At 43.9% G+C, this 17,309-nt stretch overlaps 1 protein-coding gene across 4 annotated transcripts in view; it reads right to left on the reverse strand.

Annotated features, from left to right (window-relative positions):
* The window catches only part of hook3 (hook microtubule-tethering protein 3), a 36,717-nt gene that overhangs the window by 15,824 nt on the left and 3,584 nt on the right, over positions 1 to 17,309 (reverse strand). For all 4 annotated transcript variants that reach the window (XM_053485328.1, XM_053485329.1, XM_053485327.1 and 1 more), the window contains 11 exons: positions 10,159 to 10,244; positions 9,893 to 9,965; positions 9,727 to 9,777; positions 8,741 to 8,873; positions 8,512 to 8,579; positions 8,360 to 8,422; positions 8,025 to 8,108; positions 4,574 to 4,737; positions 3,978 to 4,118; positions 2,744 to 2,945; positions 2,566 to 2,676 (listed from right to left, as the gene is read on the reverse strand). In XM_053485328.1, the coding sequence (XP_053341303.1) occupies positions 2,566 to 2,676; positions 2,744 to 2,945; positions 3,978 to 4,118; positions 4,574 to 4,737; positions 8,025 to 8,108; positions 8,360 to 8,422; positions 8,512 to 8,579; positions 8,741 to 8,873; positions 9,727 to 9,777; positions 9,893 to 9,965; positions 10,159 to 10,244 (1,176 nt within the window). The remainder of the gene's footprint in view (positions 1 to 2,565; positions 2,677 to 2,743; positions 2,946 to 3,977; positions 4,119 to 4,573; positions 4,738 to 8,024; positions 8,109 to 8,359; positions 8,423 to 8,511; positions 8,580 to 8,740; positions 8,874 to 9,726; positions 9,778 to 9,892; positions 9,966 to 10,158; positions 10,245 to 17,309) is intronic.

Here is a 17,309-nt window from a genome sequence, read left to right on the forward strand (position 1 = left end):
TCCCCTGTATGGACATTTTGTTTTTCTATTCTCTAAAGGCATTTTGTTCTCCGGAAAGGCATTTTGTTTTCTACTGACATTTTGTTCTTAAATATTATCCTTCTTCTGAACATTTAACATTAACATTTTGTTAACATTTTGTTTCTAATGTTCAGTGTCTTCTGTTCTGTAAATACATTTTGTTTTCTAATGTTATTCTTCTTCTGGTCTCTAAAGACATTTTGTTCTCTAAAGACTTTTTTTTTTTTTAACTGTAAGGACATTTTGTTCTCTAATCTTCTGTTTCTTCTAGTCTCCAAAGACATTTTTTCCTGTATGGACATTTTGTTTTCTAGGGACATTTTGTTCTTCAATGTTCCATTTCTTCTAGCCCCTAAAGACATTTTGTTCACTAAAGACATTTTTTCCCCTGCATGGACATTTTGTTTTTCTATTCTCTAAAGGCATTTTGTTCTCCAATTAAAAATTATTCTCTAATGTTCCGTTCTCCGGAAAGAGAAAATGGAAAGATATTTTGTTTTCTAATGACATTTTGTTCTCAAATATTATCCTTCTTCTGAACATTTAAAATTTACATTTTGTTTCTAATGTTCAGTGTCTTCTGTTCTGTAAATACATTTTGTTTTCTAATCTTCTGTTTCTTCTAGTCTCCAAAGACATTTTTCCCCTGTATGGACATTTTGTTTTTCTATTCTCTAAAGGCATTTTGTTCTCCGGAAAGACATTTTGTTTTCTACTGACATTTTGTTCTTAAATATTATCCTTCTTCTGAACATTTAACATTAACATTTTGTTTCTAATGTTCAGTGTCTTCTGTTCTGTAAATACATTTTGTTTTCTAATGTTATTCTTCTTCTGTTCTGTAAATACATTTTGTTTTCTAATCTTCTGTTTCTTCTAGTCTCCAAAGACATTTTTCCCCTGTATGGACATTTTGTTTTTCTATTCTCTAAAGGCATTTTGTTCTCCGGAAAGGCATTTTGTTTTCTACTGACATTTTGTTCTTAAATATTATCCTTCTTCTGAACATTTAACATTAACATTTTGTTAACATTTTGTTTCTAATGTTCAGTGTCTTCTGTTCTGTAAATACATTTTGTTTTCTAATGTTATTCTTCTTCTGGTCTCTAAAGACATTTTGTTCTCTAAAGACTTTTTTTTTTTTTAACTGTAAGGACATTTTGTTCTCTAATCTTCTGTTTCTTCTAGTCTCCAAAGACATTTTTTCCTGTATGGACATTTTGTTTTCTAGGGACATTTTGTTCTTCAATGTTCCATTTCTTCTAGCCCCTAAAGACATTTTGTTCACTAAAGACATTTTTTCCCCTGCATGGACATTTTGTTTTTCTATTCTCTAAAGGCATTTTGTTCTCCAATTAAAAATTATTCTCTAATGTTCCGTTCTCCGGAAAGAGAAAATGGAAAGATATTTTGTTTTCTAATGACATTTTGTTCTCAAATATTATCCTTCTTCTGAACATTTAAAATTTACATTTTGTTTCTAATGTTCAGTGTCTTCTGTTCTGTAAATACATTTTGTTTTCTAATCTTCTGTTTCTTCTAGTCTCCAAAGACATTTTTCCCCTGTATGGACATTTTGTTTTTCTATTCTCTAAAGGCATTTTGTTCTCCGGAAAGACATTTTGTTTTCTACTGACATTTTGTTCTTAAATATTATCCTTCTTCTGAACATTTAACATTAACATTTTGTTAACATTTTGTTTCTAATGTTCAGTGTCTTCTGTTCTGTAAATACATTTTGTTTTCTAATGTTATTCTTCTTCTGTTCTGTAAATACATTTTGTTTTCTAATCTTCTGTTTCTTCTAGTCTCCAAAGACATTTTTCCCCTGTATGGACATTTTGTTTTTCTATTCTCTAAAGGCATTTTGTTCTCCGGAAAGACATTTTGTTTTCTACTGACATTTTGTTCTTAAATATTATCCTTCTTCTGAACATTTAACATTAACATTTTGTTAACATTTTGTTTCTAATGTTCAGTGTCTTCTGTTCTGTAAATACATTTTGTTTTCTAATGTTATTCTTCTTCTGGTCTGTAAAGACATTTTGTTCTCTAAGGACAGTTTATTTTTCAGTGCTTTAAAACCCTTATCCAATTTTTTTTTGTTCTTCATGAACTGCTTAACTTGGCCCACACCGTGTCGGCAGCTCAAAGAGCAAATAAAGGATGAACAAAAAGCGAAACAAAAGCCAAACAGGAAAAGTGTGTGTGTGTGTGAGAGAGAGAGAGATAATAGCACAGGAAGAGGCTCAGCATGACCGAACAAAAAAAAAGGAAAAAAAAGCCGCATCTGATGCAGATTCCCGGGGCGAATGTCAGCTGCTCAGATGTAATCAGTGTAATCATCAGCTCGTCTCTGCAGGTGCTTCCTGACTCGCCTCGTCACACCACAGACATCCATCACGCTGGGAGCGTGGAGACGCGTAGTGTCCGCTGAAGACCAGAGGGCCCCTTTCTCACCCCGAGACACTCTGACTGATAACTAACCCGCTTATTTCTGAAACATTCTGCACAGACATGTCCCGAGAGACGATTCAGCCTTACGTCTTTCTCCTTCTGGAGTGAATCCACCTTCTCCTTCAGTCGCTTGCTCTCAAACTCCAGCTTGTCGGCCTTCTTGGATTCCTCGGACAAACGGTTCTGGAGCTCGACCACCTGCAGGACGCGACATCGTTAACTCGGGTAAACATGTGACTCTGTCTCTGTGTGTGCGTGTGTGTACCTGTCTCTTGTAGGTCTCCAGCTGTGCGCGGGCCGTGTTAGCTTTGCGTAGCTCCTCCTCCAGGCTGACGGTGTTCTGCATGTAGCTGGTGTTCTTCTCCTCCAGCAGCTTCACCTGCCGCCGCAGATCCCCCAGATCCTCCAGCTTCTTCTTATACGACTCCACCTGCGCCTCCAATTTCGCCACCTTATCAGACGAGTGTCTGCGGGACAGGGGACGCACAGAGCAGAGTGTAGGTGTTGGTGAGTGAGAGAGAGAGAGAGAGAGAGAGAGAGAGAGAGATGAAGAAAAAAGTGAGGGAAGGAGAGAGACAGATGAAAAGACAGCCGAGACAAACAGTGAAGAGAGAGAAATAAACAGACCTAAATCAGGACAAAGCTAGGCAGACAGACAGACAAAAAGAAAGAGACAGACAGACAGGTGGACATTGTTCATCTTTCTGCCTGTTTGGTTTTCTAGTTCTGGCAATGTCCACCTGTCTGTCTGTCTGTCTGTCTGTCTGTCTTGCTTTTTTCTAGCTCTGTCTGCAAATATTTAGTTTCCTCCACATCTCTTTTTATTTGCCCGCCTACTTTTGTCATTTTTATCATTTTTATTAGGGCTGTCCGTCTGTCTGTCTGTCTCTCACTGTCTGTCTCTTTCCTAATTCTGTCTGCACGCAAGTCTTGTCCTCCATCTCTCTCTTTGTCTGTCTTTCTGCCTAGTTTTGTCCTCATTTAGGTCTGTCTGCCTGACCGTCTGTTTTTCAAGGTCTGTCTGTTTCCCTGTCTGTCTGTCTTTTTGCCTAGGTCTGTTTGCATGTATGTCTTTTCCGTTGCCTCTATCCGTCTGTCTGTTCATCTTTCTGCCGGTTTGGATTTTCTAGTTCGGGCAGACAGACGGATAGAGGCAACGGAAAAGACATACATGCAAACAGACCTAGGCAAAAAGACAGACAGACAGGGAAACAGAAAGACCTTAAAAAAAGTCAAAGCTAGGCAGACAGACAGAAATACATTGAATAGAGACAGACCATGAAACAGGCAGAAAGATTAACAGACAGAAAACAGACAATGAGACAAGACAGATGAAGACAGGACAAAGAAAAAAAACGCAATCTAAAAGAAACAGAAAGAGAGAAAATGACTGACAGACGGAGGGAGTGGAACATGCAGATAAAGGCGAAGAGCCAGAGAGGAAGACAGATGACAGGACTGGGGTGCATGTCCTCAGTCCAGGGTCACGGCCGTCTCACCTCAGGACGTCCATTTCGTCTTTGAGTGACTGGGCTTCGTCAGCCAGAGACGTTAGCTCCTCGTTCTGACCTTTGACCTCTAGGAGCTCCTTCTCCAGCTCCTCACAGCGGATGCGGTAGTCGTCTTTGGCCGCTTCGAGCCTGGCACGTGTGAAGACGCAGAAACACACACACACACACACACAAAATCAGGAGACGGAGGTTATCTCGTTTTCGAAGGACACTTGAGAGCAAAGATTTCCCCAACACCAGGTGAATCTCCTTGAACACCCTCCGCCCGAGCCCGTGAAGTGCCCCAGTGAGAGGGAGGGTGTCTATGCCCCCGTGCGCCCTCTGTGCCCATGCTTTCTGTAGTTACCTCCACTGGGGCGGGGCCTTGATGGGGCTGAGGACGTCGGGAGCCAGCGGGAAGGGCAGAGTCTGAAACTCCCAACTCAGATGAGAGAGATCCGACTCGCTCATCCTGTTTAAGAATCCCGTATGAGTGTGACGCCTCGTTTTTCGCGGAAACCATGACAGCACAGATCTATCGCTCAACCCGGCCACTAGGTGGGGCTCCGCAGAAACACCTCTACCTTCTAGTTCGGATTTCTCACCTGAACGTCTCCTCCTGCAGCTGCTCCAGCTGTGCCTGGAGCTGGAGGTGCCTCCTTCCTGCCGGGCTGTTCAGGTCCTCGATGGAGTCGGACTGGTTAAGGCGCTCCATCAGGACCTGGTTCTCGGCAAGCAGGCTGCTCTTCTCCTCCTGCAGGGCCGCCACCTGACGGAGAGAAAGGGAGAGAAACCGAGGAACGTCAAGAAGCGTCCGGGAACACAAAGACGGCGTTAATAAATGTGTGATCCGTACCATCTGGACATTTATTCTAATCTCATTCTATATATTAAACTCATGAACAGAGAAACAACTTAGTATATAATAATATAATATAACATAACATAACATATAATAATCAGCAGTGGTTTTAATTACTGGTTAATCTTTTAAAACATAAAAGCAAAGTTTAAATAAAAGCAAGCATGAAATGTCTGAAAAAAAAAACAATGTGTAGACGTCAGTAAGGTTTCATGCAGATTAACGGGGATGTGAAACAAGACGACGAGTGGAAACGGGAATAGAAAACACACTGACGGTTTAGTTAAAAAAAAAAAAAACCCACAAGACATGAAATGTATAACAAAAAAAAAAATTCCTGTATTTTATTTATCGCATGTAGCGAGATCAAAATTCCACTTAACTTTGTCCAAAATTTCCAAACAAAGCAAGATAGGGATTCTATTTAGAGAAGGAGTCTCCGGTGTCAGTGCTGGGGGACGTCACGTGACCGTGCCACGTCTAAAGATTTTTCTTCCTCATTAAGTCGAATGAAAAAAACAATGCTTGCAAAATGTTAAACTTAAAAGATTTTAAAAAGTAAATTGTACTAGCTTACTCCCTGGAAAGTCTAGTAGATACCGTAATCTAGGAATTTCTGGTTTCTTGGGCCTGACCACGGAATATGTGATGCTCAGGATCACTGCAAAGACTCATGGGAAAGCACGGTCAGCTGTTGCCATGGGAACACAGGAGCGCTCGCACACAGGTGACGGTGACATTAGTTGCAGTGTGAAGCGACACTTGTAGCATTAAAAAGTATTGTCTCTCTCACACACACACACACACACACACACACACACACATTAGAGAGTTTGTCTGCTATTGAGGGATGTTATAATAAGAGGTGTGGTGCAGACTCTGTGAGCGAAAAAGCGCAGGATGAAGAAAGAGCGAGAGAGAGGGATAAAAAGAAGGGAGGAACATTACCCTCTCCTCTAGTTCAATAAACTCTAATCTCAGCCTATTGCGCTCCTCTCGGACGAGGTACGCCTTCAAAGCAAGGCAGGAAAGGGGGGAAAAAAATAAGAAAGACAAGAAGGGGAGGGGGGAGGGAAGAAGAGAGAATAAAGAAACAAACACATATGGAAATACAATCCTAAAACTTTACAGCATGGCCGGCGGCTGAGACGTGACGCGACGCAGAGCTCGAGGCTTACCGACTCCGGCTCTGAGCTACACGGCTTGATGTACGGACGAACTTACGGAAGTATACGTCTGTATTAAGTTTATCACATGACCAAGTTTGACCCTAATGGCTTCCCGTAATCGCAGCGCGGTTACCAGGCCGTGTGTGATGACGACGATTGAGAAAACCAAAGTTGTGTGCTCGAGTGACCTTCATGGGGAACTATTTTTATTTTAGGTTTTCAGATGTGAGGTTCCAGGTTCGAGCCCCGTCATCGGTGGGTTGCAACACCCCGTTCTACCCAGCCAAAGATTTTTACTAAACTTTTGTTACATTTTGTTAAACTTTCTGTTTCCTTCCTGTTTCCATTATTCCAATGCAGCACATTTATAATACACGTAAATCGGAGTATTTCAAAACTGTGATTAATCCCGATTAAAACAATTTAATCGATCGACCGCACTAGTCTGAACATAATCGGCAACAGAAGCTGAAGCGTTTCTATAGCCGGGATTCGACCTGTTTTCCTTTGAGGAAAAGTTGAAAGAAATCTTAAAGGAACGCTACAACATCGGGTCGGTCATATCTTTATCCACTGTACCTGCGGCAGGTGTAGGGTGCAAAGGTCAACCTTATCATGGGGGGAAAAGAGGAGGCGTAACGTTCATATGGTTCTTACCAAACCATACTAAAAAAAAAAAACTAAACATACCAGGCTAATACACATGCTTTTCTGGACTAAACTTTTAAAACTTAAAAAAAGAAAAAATAAAGAGGCACAAAAAGTATGAAAACTACAGAAGGACCAGAAACAAATATCAACAATTTAATAATTTCATAGGTAATCCTTGAGGAAAAAAAACTAAACAAACATCCAACAACATTCTTTTCATCCAACTGTACACATAATCATTCACCAACACCACTTGCACATTACAAAACCTCGGCTGAGAGTTATTCTTACATCCCCCGGAACAGCCCTCCATGTCTGGCCCATTAAAGGAGTTCCTGGGAGGCCTGTGTTAAGTGCATTAGTGTAGCAGCGGAGATTATATAAAGAAATAAAAGGAGTTTTTGTTTCCTGTTGTTATAACTGTGTTCTGTTATTTTGCGCAATCAAAAAGTCCCAGCCTTGAACACCCTCCTTAAAAATGGAAAGTGTTACGTATACAGGTAGTCCCCGACTTATGAACGAGTTCCGTTCCGGGAGCATGTTCGTAAGTTAGATTTGTTCTTAAGTCCGATAAAGTGAGTCTTATACATCTTTGACACGAATATACTACATAAAGCATACCAATCCACCTGACTAAATCTCTGTCCCCTTTCCCCACACTGCCATTATGTGGCCAAAAACCCTAACCGCGCCTAAGAAGAAGAATCTCACACGTGAAATGTAAGTGTTGTCTGCGCGCCTTTAAATCGTGAGGGGAATCCCGGGCACCATTTTGCTTTAGAAAATAGAACCGTGGTCTGTTCGTATCTTCGGGAAATTCTTAACTCAAATGTTCGTAAGTCGGGTACTACCTGTATATAAAAAAAAAATCATTACAAAACGATCGATTAATCGAATGCGAATTAGGGTGAAGTAAACTATGCAATGCATTGTGGGGTTTTAAGACTCTCACGCCCAGTGTGGAAAACGTATCTCAAGCAGAGTGCAATGTGACATCTTTTCAGCTTGGAAGGTAAGCAATGGATCCCAGGTTGCCTAGGTAACAAAGAGACATCACATAGCACGTCTCCTAATCGACTGCCAACCAATCCAGACTGATTTCGTTGTGATTTTACGCGGTAAAGACGACAGCTAACTACAGCGCAGTGCGATATTAAGTCGTAGAGCTCCTGTCCGTTGTGCGTGAAGGTCTTAAATCTTAAGATAAAAGAAACTAAAAAGCTAATAATACACTTAAATAATAACAATAATACTACTAATAATAACAATAATGAAAAAAAATATATATTCAAAGAAGCAAAGCCGTTGGAAAAGAAAAAAACAGATAGGATGGAGAATTGAGCGAGCTGATGGGAACGCGGCGGAGATGTTTACCTGCATGTCCAGCTCGTGGCAGCGCTGAGCGATCTCCTCTTTGGAAGCCAGAGCATCGTTCAGGTCCTCCGCCGTCTTCTTCAGCTGAGAGCAGGAACGAGATAAACGACAAGATGTTTAAAAATACAGCGGAGCAGTGAGGAGACACGATCGCTGGGGTACAAGCAAAACCGTGTGACGCAGGTGCTTGGACCCCGAGCAATATATTAACCAGGGTCGAATCCTAAACACTAAGTGTTTGCAAAAAAGAACAAGACTGAAAGTGAAAGGAAGAACTAGGCTCTAAAGAAAGACTTTTTTTTTTTGGTATTTTTAAAAATTAGAAAGAGGCGTACCTGTCTGTCCAGGTCGGCGTAGGAGTCGCTCCCGGCTGAAACTGGCGTCTCTTTGCTCATGAGCTACACAACACAGGAAGGGAAATGAGAAAACAGGTGGGTAAAGTAACCGCAGTTACGGCGGTGTGGGTCGTGGTTGGTGTCAGTGTTACCTCCTGAATGGCCGTCATGACGACGTGCTGCACGGACTCCTCCATCATCATGATGGTCTGGATGTACTCTAGAGGACAGAGAGTCAGGGTTAAATGCGTATTTATGTCACGGCTTTCTAATCCGGAATAAACATCTGATGTTACATACTCAAGGTAAAGATCTAAAGATCATTTGAACAGTTACGATGTAAATATTTTAGTTGCGCAACACACACACAGAGACACACACCTTGTTTCTGTTCGCAGTTGACCGCGCAGCCGAGGATGAGCTGCAGCATGCGGCCGAGCTCTGCTGCGTCTGCGTGCTCCCCGATCAGATTCACATCGGGCAGAGTGAAGTCGTTAATCTGCTGCCCCAGGATCTGAGGGAGGGAGAGAGAGAGAGACAGAGAGGGAGAGAGAGAGAAAGGAGACAGAATGAAAAAAATGAAAAAAAAAATCATTACAATGGAGGGGAGACAGAAAAAGAGAGGAGAGGAAAAGAGACAGAATAAGAATTTTTTTTCCCCTTCACTCTTTTATTCTTAATTTCGCATCAGGGGGCAAAGAGAAAGAGAGAGAGAGATGAAGGGTGAATGACGGAGATAGAGACAGAGGGAAGTATAAAGAAAATGTTGATAGTGCAGAGAAGACGGAAAGAGTGAGAGAGAAAGAAATGAGCAAAAAAAGAAAGAGACTGAAAGATGTTGAAAGTGGAGACCGAAAAAGAAAAATAGAGAGAGAGAGAGAGAGACAGAATAAGACAAATGTTGACAGGGAGAGAGGGGGGGACAGAATGAGACATGTAGAAAATTTTTACAATGGGGGAACGGGAAAAGAGAGAAAAGGGAAAGAGACAGAAGGAGAGAGGCATAAAGAAAATGTTGATGGGGCAGAGAGACGGAAAGAGCAAGAGGGAGTGAGAGATGCTGAGCAAAAAAAAAAAAAGAGAGAGACAGAATGAGAAAGATGTTAAGGTGAGAGACAGGGAGAGAAACAAATGTTGAGACTGGGACAGAGAGAGACAGACAGAGAGATGAGAAGGAGAAAGAAAAAGAAAGAAAGCGAGAGAGACAGAATGAGGCAGATAAAAAACATTTCAGAAAGGGAGAGAGAGAGAGAGAGAGAGAGAGAGAGGGGTATGATGATGCTTCAGTACAGAAGAAACAGCTCCCTCTACAGGCACACTCGCGTCCCTCACTGTAACGCTAAGCGCCGATGTGGCGCTGCTCGTACCTCATGGTTGTAATCCAGGATGCCTTTTAATATTTTCTTCAGGTTACTGATCTGAAAAAGAAGGAAATAAAGAGTGTGAGAGACGGGAACGAGGGCGGCGACCTGCGCTCCGGATTCCTTTCTCCAATCACGCTAACGAAGCAGGAAGCCCGCGGCGCTAATTCACCTTTAACCTCCAGTTATCCCCCACTTCGGGCTTGATACGGCTCAGCCAGCTGTCGCTGAAGTACACCACGTCTCTGAGGAGCAGAAGGACAGGGAGACGATTCAGCGTCTGAGACGCGTGTGTGTGTGTGTGTGTGTGTGTGTGTGTGTGTGGTAGCATCAGCGGAACACGGAACACACTTAGCGGGGACGTGGGTGACCATTCATGTAAGGTCATGCCTCGAGTGTGTGTGTGTGTGTGTCATACTATGTGTAAGAATCTCTCACATTTTCTGCAGAACCTGCGCCATGACCACGCCACTCGTCAGGTCCTCCACGGTTTTGCACGGCGCCTCCACGCCAAACGTCTGGATCTGGAACAGAGAATACAGAGGGACGAGAGGTTTATTCATTCATTCCAATTTTTTTTTTTTTTGCATCTCGGGTGGAAAAACACACACACACACACACACACACACACACAATGATAGAAAACAGGAAATCACAAGTGAAAGTGTAAAAGCATTGTGTGTGTGTGTGTGTGTGTGTGTGTTTATGCTGATGTTATTGCCAGGTCAGCTGTTACAGACTAAACACAAAACCTTGTGAAGTTACACGTGATGTCGTGGAACGTTTGCAGAACGTTTCCTCACATTAAAGCGACTATAAACATCTGTTTCCTCCTCAGCCCCTCCGATTTTAATCTCTCCTCATTAACTAACCAAAAAAAAAACAAAAAAAAAAAACACTTGTTTGTGAAAACTGGAAAGTGCAGGAAGCGTAACTAAATATAACCCTCTCTCTCTTCCATGCCTCGGGTAACAGAGTGCTATTAACCAGCTGTTAGCTTTACATGCTACATGCTATCTTAACATGGAGTCGTTATTCACGAACACACACGCACACACACGTCAGTAATTAGCAGCCGTAGTTGTGGAACAAGGATGAAACCAAAAGTATTAAAAAAAATAAACATAATACAAATTACCTAAAAATGCTGAAATACATTAATTCTTTCTATGCTTATATGACCTGTAATAACCTGCCGCACTTCGCAGTGATATAATTGCGCCGGTCCGTATCACAATTTGGATTTCTTTTTATATGATTAATTCTGCAGCTCTGATATTATTTATTGGAAACTCAACCAAAGGATAAATCGAGCAACGAAAAAAAAAATAAAATTCCGCCAAGTGGAAAAAGTTATTAATTACAAAGCAATAGACAGACAGACAGACAGACAGATGAATAAATAAATAAATAAACAAACAAACATATTTAAAAATGTTTTAAATAGGTTAAACAAATAGAAAAATTCAACAAACAGGTAAATTAATGTAGATGTTTATTTTTATAAAAGATGTTGACATAAATATGTTTAGATAAATAAACAAATATACAGACACAAATAAGTAAATAGACAGATTGATAGAGTAAACAAAGAAAGAAGGAAATGGATTACATGAGTAATAAATGAAAACGTGTAAACAGATAGAAATGTGGATAAATAAACATAAATAGATAAATGTTGCATAATATGTTGTTGTTGTTATAAATTCTAACATTATTTTATAAGATACTGTAAATAATTAAAGTACCCTTTTTGTAGTTTTTTTTTTCTTTAAACATTTAATTACAAAGTAACTGGAACTAACTGACAACAACAACAAATAATAAAAATAATAATAATAATAATAAATATATATAATTTTTTCATATATTTGAATATTTTGATATTTTGCTTGTTTTCACAAACAACATTAATCAATCCTAAAAAAAAAAATTAAGAATAATTCCACCTTTCTGACATATATACCAATATTTGGAAGATTGTCTAAAACCTTTATAAATTTGACCCAAAACATGCCCCAGACGTTGAGGTTTGGCTTCAACCCGTAACGTGTCAGCGAGTATACACACAGCTGCTCTTTCGTTTTCTTTCTGCTCCTATCCTTTTCGAGATCTGTGCAGCAGCGTCCCCTCTCTCTGCTTCCGTAAACACTGGAGGAGAAGGAGGACACGTCAGCGGCGTCCTCTCGCAATATTTCCTCTCGATGATTCAGCTCCCTTTTCTTGCTCTTTCTCTGCCTCGACCTTCTCTGACTCTAAACAAAAGCAGCACAAACAACCTGGACACACGAGTTCCTGTTGTAACAAGAATGAAAGCAATCAGCCCTATGGACTGGAAAGTGGTGTGAAAGCTCACTTTTGCATCAGGTCACTACACGAGTGTGTGTAACTCTTTCGACTGGTCCCATCGCGTTCGATCTCAGTAAACAACCTCATGCTGGTAACTTGTCTCTCATCTCTGGTTGATAAACACCACACGCTTAAACCACTAATCTGCTGCACTCACTCCTATAAAAAGATCAGTCGTGACTAATGAGCTCATCGTGCTTATGCATCCACAAAGCAACGATGCATTAATACATGGTCACAACCCAACGATGCATTAATAAGGGTTCACAGAGCAATGGTGCATAAATAAGCGTTCACAGGTCAACGATGCATTAATAAACTTTCATACAGCAGAGGTGCATTAATAAGCATTCACAGCCCAATGGTGCATAAATAAGCGTTTACAGCCCAGCGATGAATAAACCCACGTTCATAGAGCAGTGGTGCATTTATAAGCATTCCCAGCACAATGACGCATCTATAAGCATTCTATTCATAGCCCAATGACGCACCTATAAGCATTCATAGCCTGGAATAAGCATCGACGGCCAGCATTCACCGAACCAGAATCACCCTTCTCTCCATTTTTACACAGGAACTACAGTCACTCTTGGTCAGAGTTTAATTTTAGCCCTCACATGCTGGTTATGAAATCCAACCCTGAAGACACACACTAACGGCCTGTTGAGAATAAATCACACAATGACAAACACGCCCATATGTTTACTTTAACAAATCGCCTCGATCACAATCCTCTGCTTGTGATTCAGAACATTAACCCACGCTTCATCCAGAACACTGAATTAATGACGGATTTATTCGAAAAATATAAGGAGCTCTGTTCCTCTAAGTACCCTGAGAACCTTCGCTGAAGCTCCGCAGAAGAACGGCGAAGTCAGTAATCCTTCAGAGGAAGTCCACACCCCCTGACCTCCATTGAGTGAAAGGAAACAGATGATCAGGAAAGTAAAGACAGCAGCCGACTACTCCAATAAGTGTAGAGTCAAAATGGGATGATGTGTCTCGAAATAACCCTTTTGTGTTGGATGAATAAAAATCCACAAATTGAGCATTTAAAGCAAAAATGCTACACACATATACACAAAACAATTTCTTTTAGCCGATGGGGGGAAGAAACAAACGAAAACAAAAACAGATGCTAACAGAGAGCGAGGCGAGGTCAAGACGACCGGCGCTAACAGAGAGCGAGGCGAGGTCAAGACGACCGGCGCTAACAGAGAGCGAGGCGAGGTCAAGACGACCGGCGCTAACAGAGAGCGAGGCGAGGTCAAGACGACCGGCGCTAACAGAGAGCGAGGCGAGGTCAAGACGACCGGCGCTAACAGAGAGCGAGGCGAGGTCAAGACGACCGGCGCTAACAGAGAGCGAGGCGAGGTCAAGACGACCGGCGCTAACAGAGAGCGAGGCGAGGTCAAGACGACCGGCGCTAACAGAGAGCGAGGCGAGGTCAAGACGACCGGCGCTAACAGAGAGCGAGGCGAGGTCAAGACGACCGGCGCTAACAGAGAGCGAGGCGAGGTCAAGACGACCGGCGCTAACAGAGAGCGAGGCGAGGTCAAGACGACCGGCGCTAACAGAGAGCGAGGCGAGGTCAAGACGACCGGCGCTAACAGAGAGCGAGGCGAGGTCAAGACGACCGGCGCTAACAGAGAGCGAGGCGAGGTCAAGACGACCGGCGCTAACAGAGAGCGAGGCGAGGTCAAGACGACCGGCGCTAACAGAGAGCGAGGCGAGGTAAAGACGACCGGCGCTAACAGAGAGCGAGGCGAGGTAAAGACGACCGGCGCTAACAGAGAGCGAGGCGAGGTAAAGACGACCGGCGCTAACAGAGAGCGAGGCGAGGTAAAGACGACCGGCGCTAACAGAGAGCGAGGCGAGGTAAAGACGACCGGCGCTAACAGAGAGCGAGGCGAGGTAAAGACGACCGGCGCTAACAGAGAGCGAGGCGAGGTAAAGACGACCGGCGCTAACAGAGAGCGAGGCGAGGTAAAGACGACCGGCGCTAACAGAGAGCGAGGCGAGGTAAAGACGACCGGCGCTAACAGAGAGCGAGGCGAGGTAAAGACGACCGGCGCTAACAGAGAGCGAGGCGAGGTAAAGACGACCGGCGCTAACAGAGAGCGAGGCGAGGTAAAGACGACCGGCGCTAACAGAGAGCGAGGCGAGGTAAAGACGACCGGCGCTAACAGAGAGCGAGGCGAGGTAAAGACGACCGGCGCTAACAGAGAGCGAGGCGAGGTAAAGACGACCGGCGCTAACAGAGAGCGAGGCGAGGTAAAGACGACCGGCGCTAACAGAGGCCGAGGCGAGGTAAAGACGACCGGCGCTAACAGAGGCCGAGGCGAGGTAAAGACGACCGGCGCTAACAGAGGCCGAGGCGAGGTAAAGACGACCGGCGCTAACAGAGAGCGAGGCGAGGTAAAGACGACCGGCGCTAACAGAGAGCGAGCTGAGGTAAAGACGACCGGCGCTAACAGACAGCGAGCCGAGGTAAAGACGACCGGCGCTAACGGACAGCGAGCCGAGGTAAAGACGACCGGCGCTAACAGAGAGCGAGCCGAGGTAAAGACGACCGGCGCTAACAGAGAGCGAGCCGAGGTAAAGACGACCGGCGCTAACAGAGAGCGAGGCGAGGTAAAGACGACCGGCGCTAACAGAGAGCGAGGCGAGGTAAAGACGACCGGCAGTAACAGAGGCCGAGGCGAGGTAAAGACGACCGGCGCTAACAGAGGCCGAGGCGAGGTAAAGACGACCGGCGCTAACAGAGAGCGAGGCGAGGTAAAGACGACCGGCAGTAACAGAGAGCGAGGCGAGGTCAAGACGACCGGCAGTAACAGAGAGCGAGGCGAGGTAAAGACGACCGGCGCTAACAGAGAGCGAGGCGAGGTAAAGACGTCCGGCGCTAACAGAGAGCGAGGCGAGGTAAAGACGACCGGCAGTAACAGAGGCCGAGGCGAGGTAAAGACGACCGGCGCTAACAGAGGCCGAGGCGAGGTAAAGACGACCGGCGCTAACAGAGAGCGAGGCGAGGTAAAGACGACCGGCGGTAACAGAGAGCGAGGCGAGGTAAAGACGACCGGCGGTAACAGAGAGCGAGGCGAGGTAAAGACGACCGGCGGTAACAGAGAGCGAGGCGAGGTAAAGACGACCGGCGCTAACAGAGAGCGAGGCGAGGTAAAGACGACCGGCGCTAACAGAGAGCGAGGCGAGGTAAAGACGACCGGCGCTAACAGAGAGCGAGGCGAGGTAAAGACGACCGGCGCTAACAGAGAGCGAGGCGAGGTAAAGACGACCGGCGCTAACAGAGAGCGAGGCGAGGTAAAGACGACCGGCGCTAACAGAGAGCGAGGCGAGGTAAAGACGACCGGCGCTAACAGAGAGCGAGGCGAGGTAAAGAAGACCGGCGCTAACAGAGAGCGAGGCGAGGTAAAGACGACCGGCGCTAACAGAGGCCGAGGCGAGGTAAAGACGACCGGCGCTAACAGAAAGCGAGCCGAGGTAAAGACGACCGGCGCTAACAGAGAGCGAGGCGAGGTAAAGACGACCGGCGCTAACAGACAGCGAGCCGAGGTAAAGACGACCGGCGCTAACAGAGAGCGAGCCGAGGTAAAGACCTTGGACTTTATACACTTTAAATTTTAAAACAGAGGAATTAAAATGCTAAAATAAAAGACGGGCTCTGTCCTATATCAGTTATTTATGGTAGGTTTGAGGGCCTCTTATGACACGGCTACACACACTTAAACCTCCTGGTTCACATCTGCTGCAGCAGCTGGTGCATGAGCTGCACAGATCAGCAGGTTTGTTTTGTCATGTGGCCTAGCGACTATGAGAGGAATGTGAGCTGGCCTCATGGTTTCTGGAGAGGAACAGCAGCAGTCGGACGTCTTCACGTGAATCAACCCTCGATCCCGAAGCGACAGGAATGTTGGGATTCCCTGGAGCAGGAGGAATGTGCGTGCAAGGGCCAACACTGAGGACTCCTGAAGTTTGGAATTTACTAAAGCTCATCAAGCAGCAGCACTGGAGCAGACCTCAGCTCTCAAATCACGACTAAACAACTTCTTTCTCTTTCTGTTCCTTAGAGGAACGGTCGTAGCGTTAGCGACGTTCGCGACTCAGCCACAGGCGCAAACGGAGGTCACTGTGTCAGTCTCACCCTGACAGCGATTTGCTCATTTTCGCTGCGTAGAATCAGACACATTACAGCTCTGATACACAGTCTTTTGGATTATATCCAAATAAAGAATGCTAACCTCGGTGTCGTGGGCGGCGAGTACGTCAGCATAAAAAAAAAAAAAAAAAAGATACTGATGAGTAAGAGATAATTGCTTTAAGCCTACCAAAGGCTGATTTATACGGAGTTCGGGGTGTAACGGTACAAAAATGAGTCATGGTTCGGCAAGTTTTCTGGTAAAATGAAGTAAAAAGGGTAGGAAATTTAACCTGTAAACGTTTACACACAATACTGGCCTTAATGTTACACGTTGTAAATCTACGGCTGCAGTTCCTCTTCAACCCTACAGGTGGTGCGCTCTAAAGTATTCACACGTTGTCAGGCAGCACAGTGTCCTGTGCGTTAGGAGCAATTTATTTGGCACATCATTTTAGAAATCTATAAATAATTAAATCAGGATAATTATGAAATCGTGATACTTATAAATGTAGAATTACAAAATAGATCGAATCACTACGTACAGAAGGTATCGTGATAATATCAAATCGGTTGGTCCCTCGTGATTACCAACTTGACCCGCACCCTCATTTATCACATTGTTATTTCGTGTAAATTGGCCACTCATGCACATCTGGTTAGATGCTAAACCACATTACATAGGTTTTGTACACAAACATTAAACAATGACGAAAAAAGTTGAATCTAATCTACTGTTAGAAACAAACTGCCTGCCGTCTACTGCTTCCAGCTCCGACTGAATGTTATTAATATTTCAGGTAAAACAAAAAAGCAGATTAACTTGAATTACAAGAGATGTTTTGCTTTGCGCTTTTTTATTTTACATTCCTGTGACGCTCGCCCTGGTGAACTTTAACACAAATTTCTAACAGGACCTCCCTCTCTCTCTTAAATTTCTAAAACTAAACGTTTTGACATCAGGTTGAGTTTGTATAATAACAACAATAACAATAATAAAAAAATCATCAACCAGTCACATAATAGACCACGTTACTCATTGCTGAGTGCGGTTATAGTAAATATAAGCACTCTTGGATCACTGCTT

The sequence above is a fragment of the Clarias gariepinus genome, chromosome 24 (genome assembly GCF_024256425.1).
Source record: "Clarias gariepinus isolate MV-2021 ecotype Netherlands chromosome 24, CGAR_prim_01v2, whole genome shotgun sequence".
NCBI lineage: Eukaryota > Metazoa > Chordata > Actinopteri > Siluriformes > Clariidae > Clarias > Clarias gariepinus.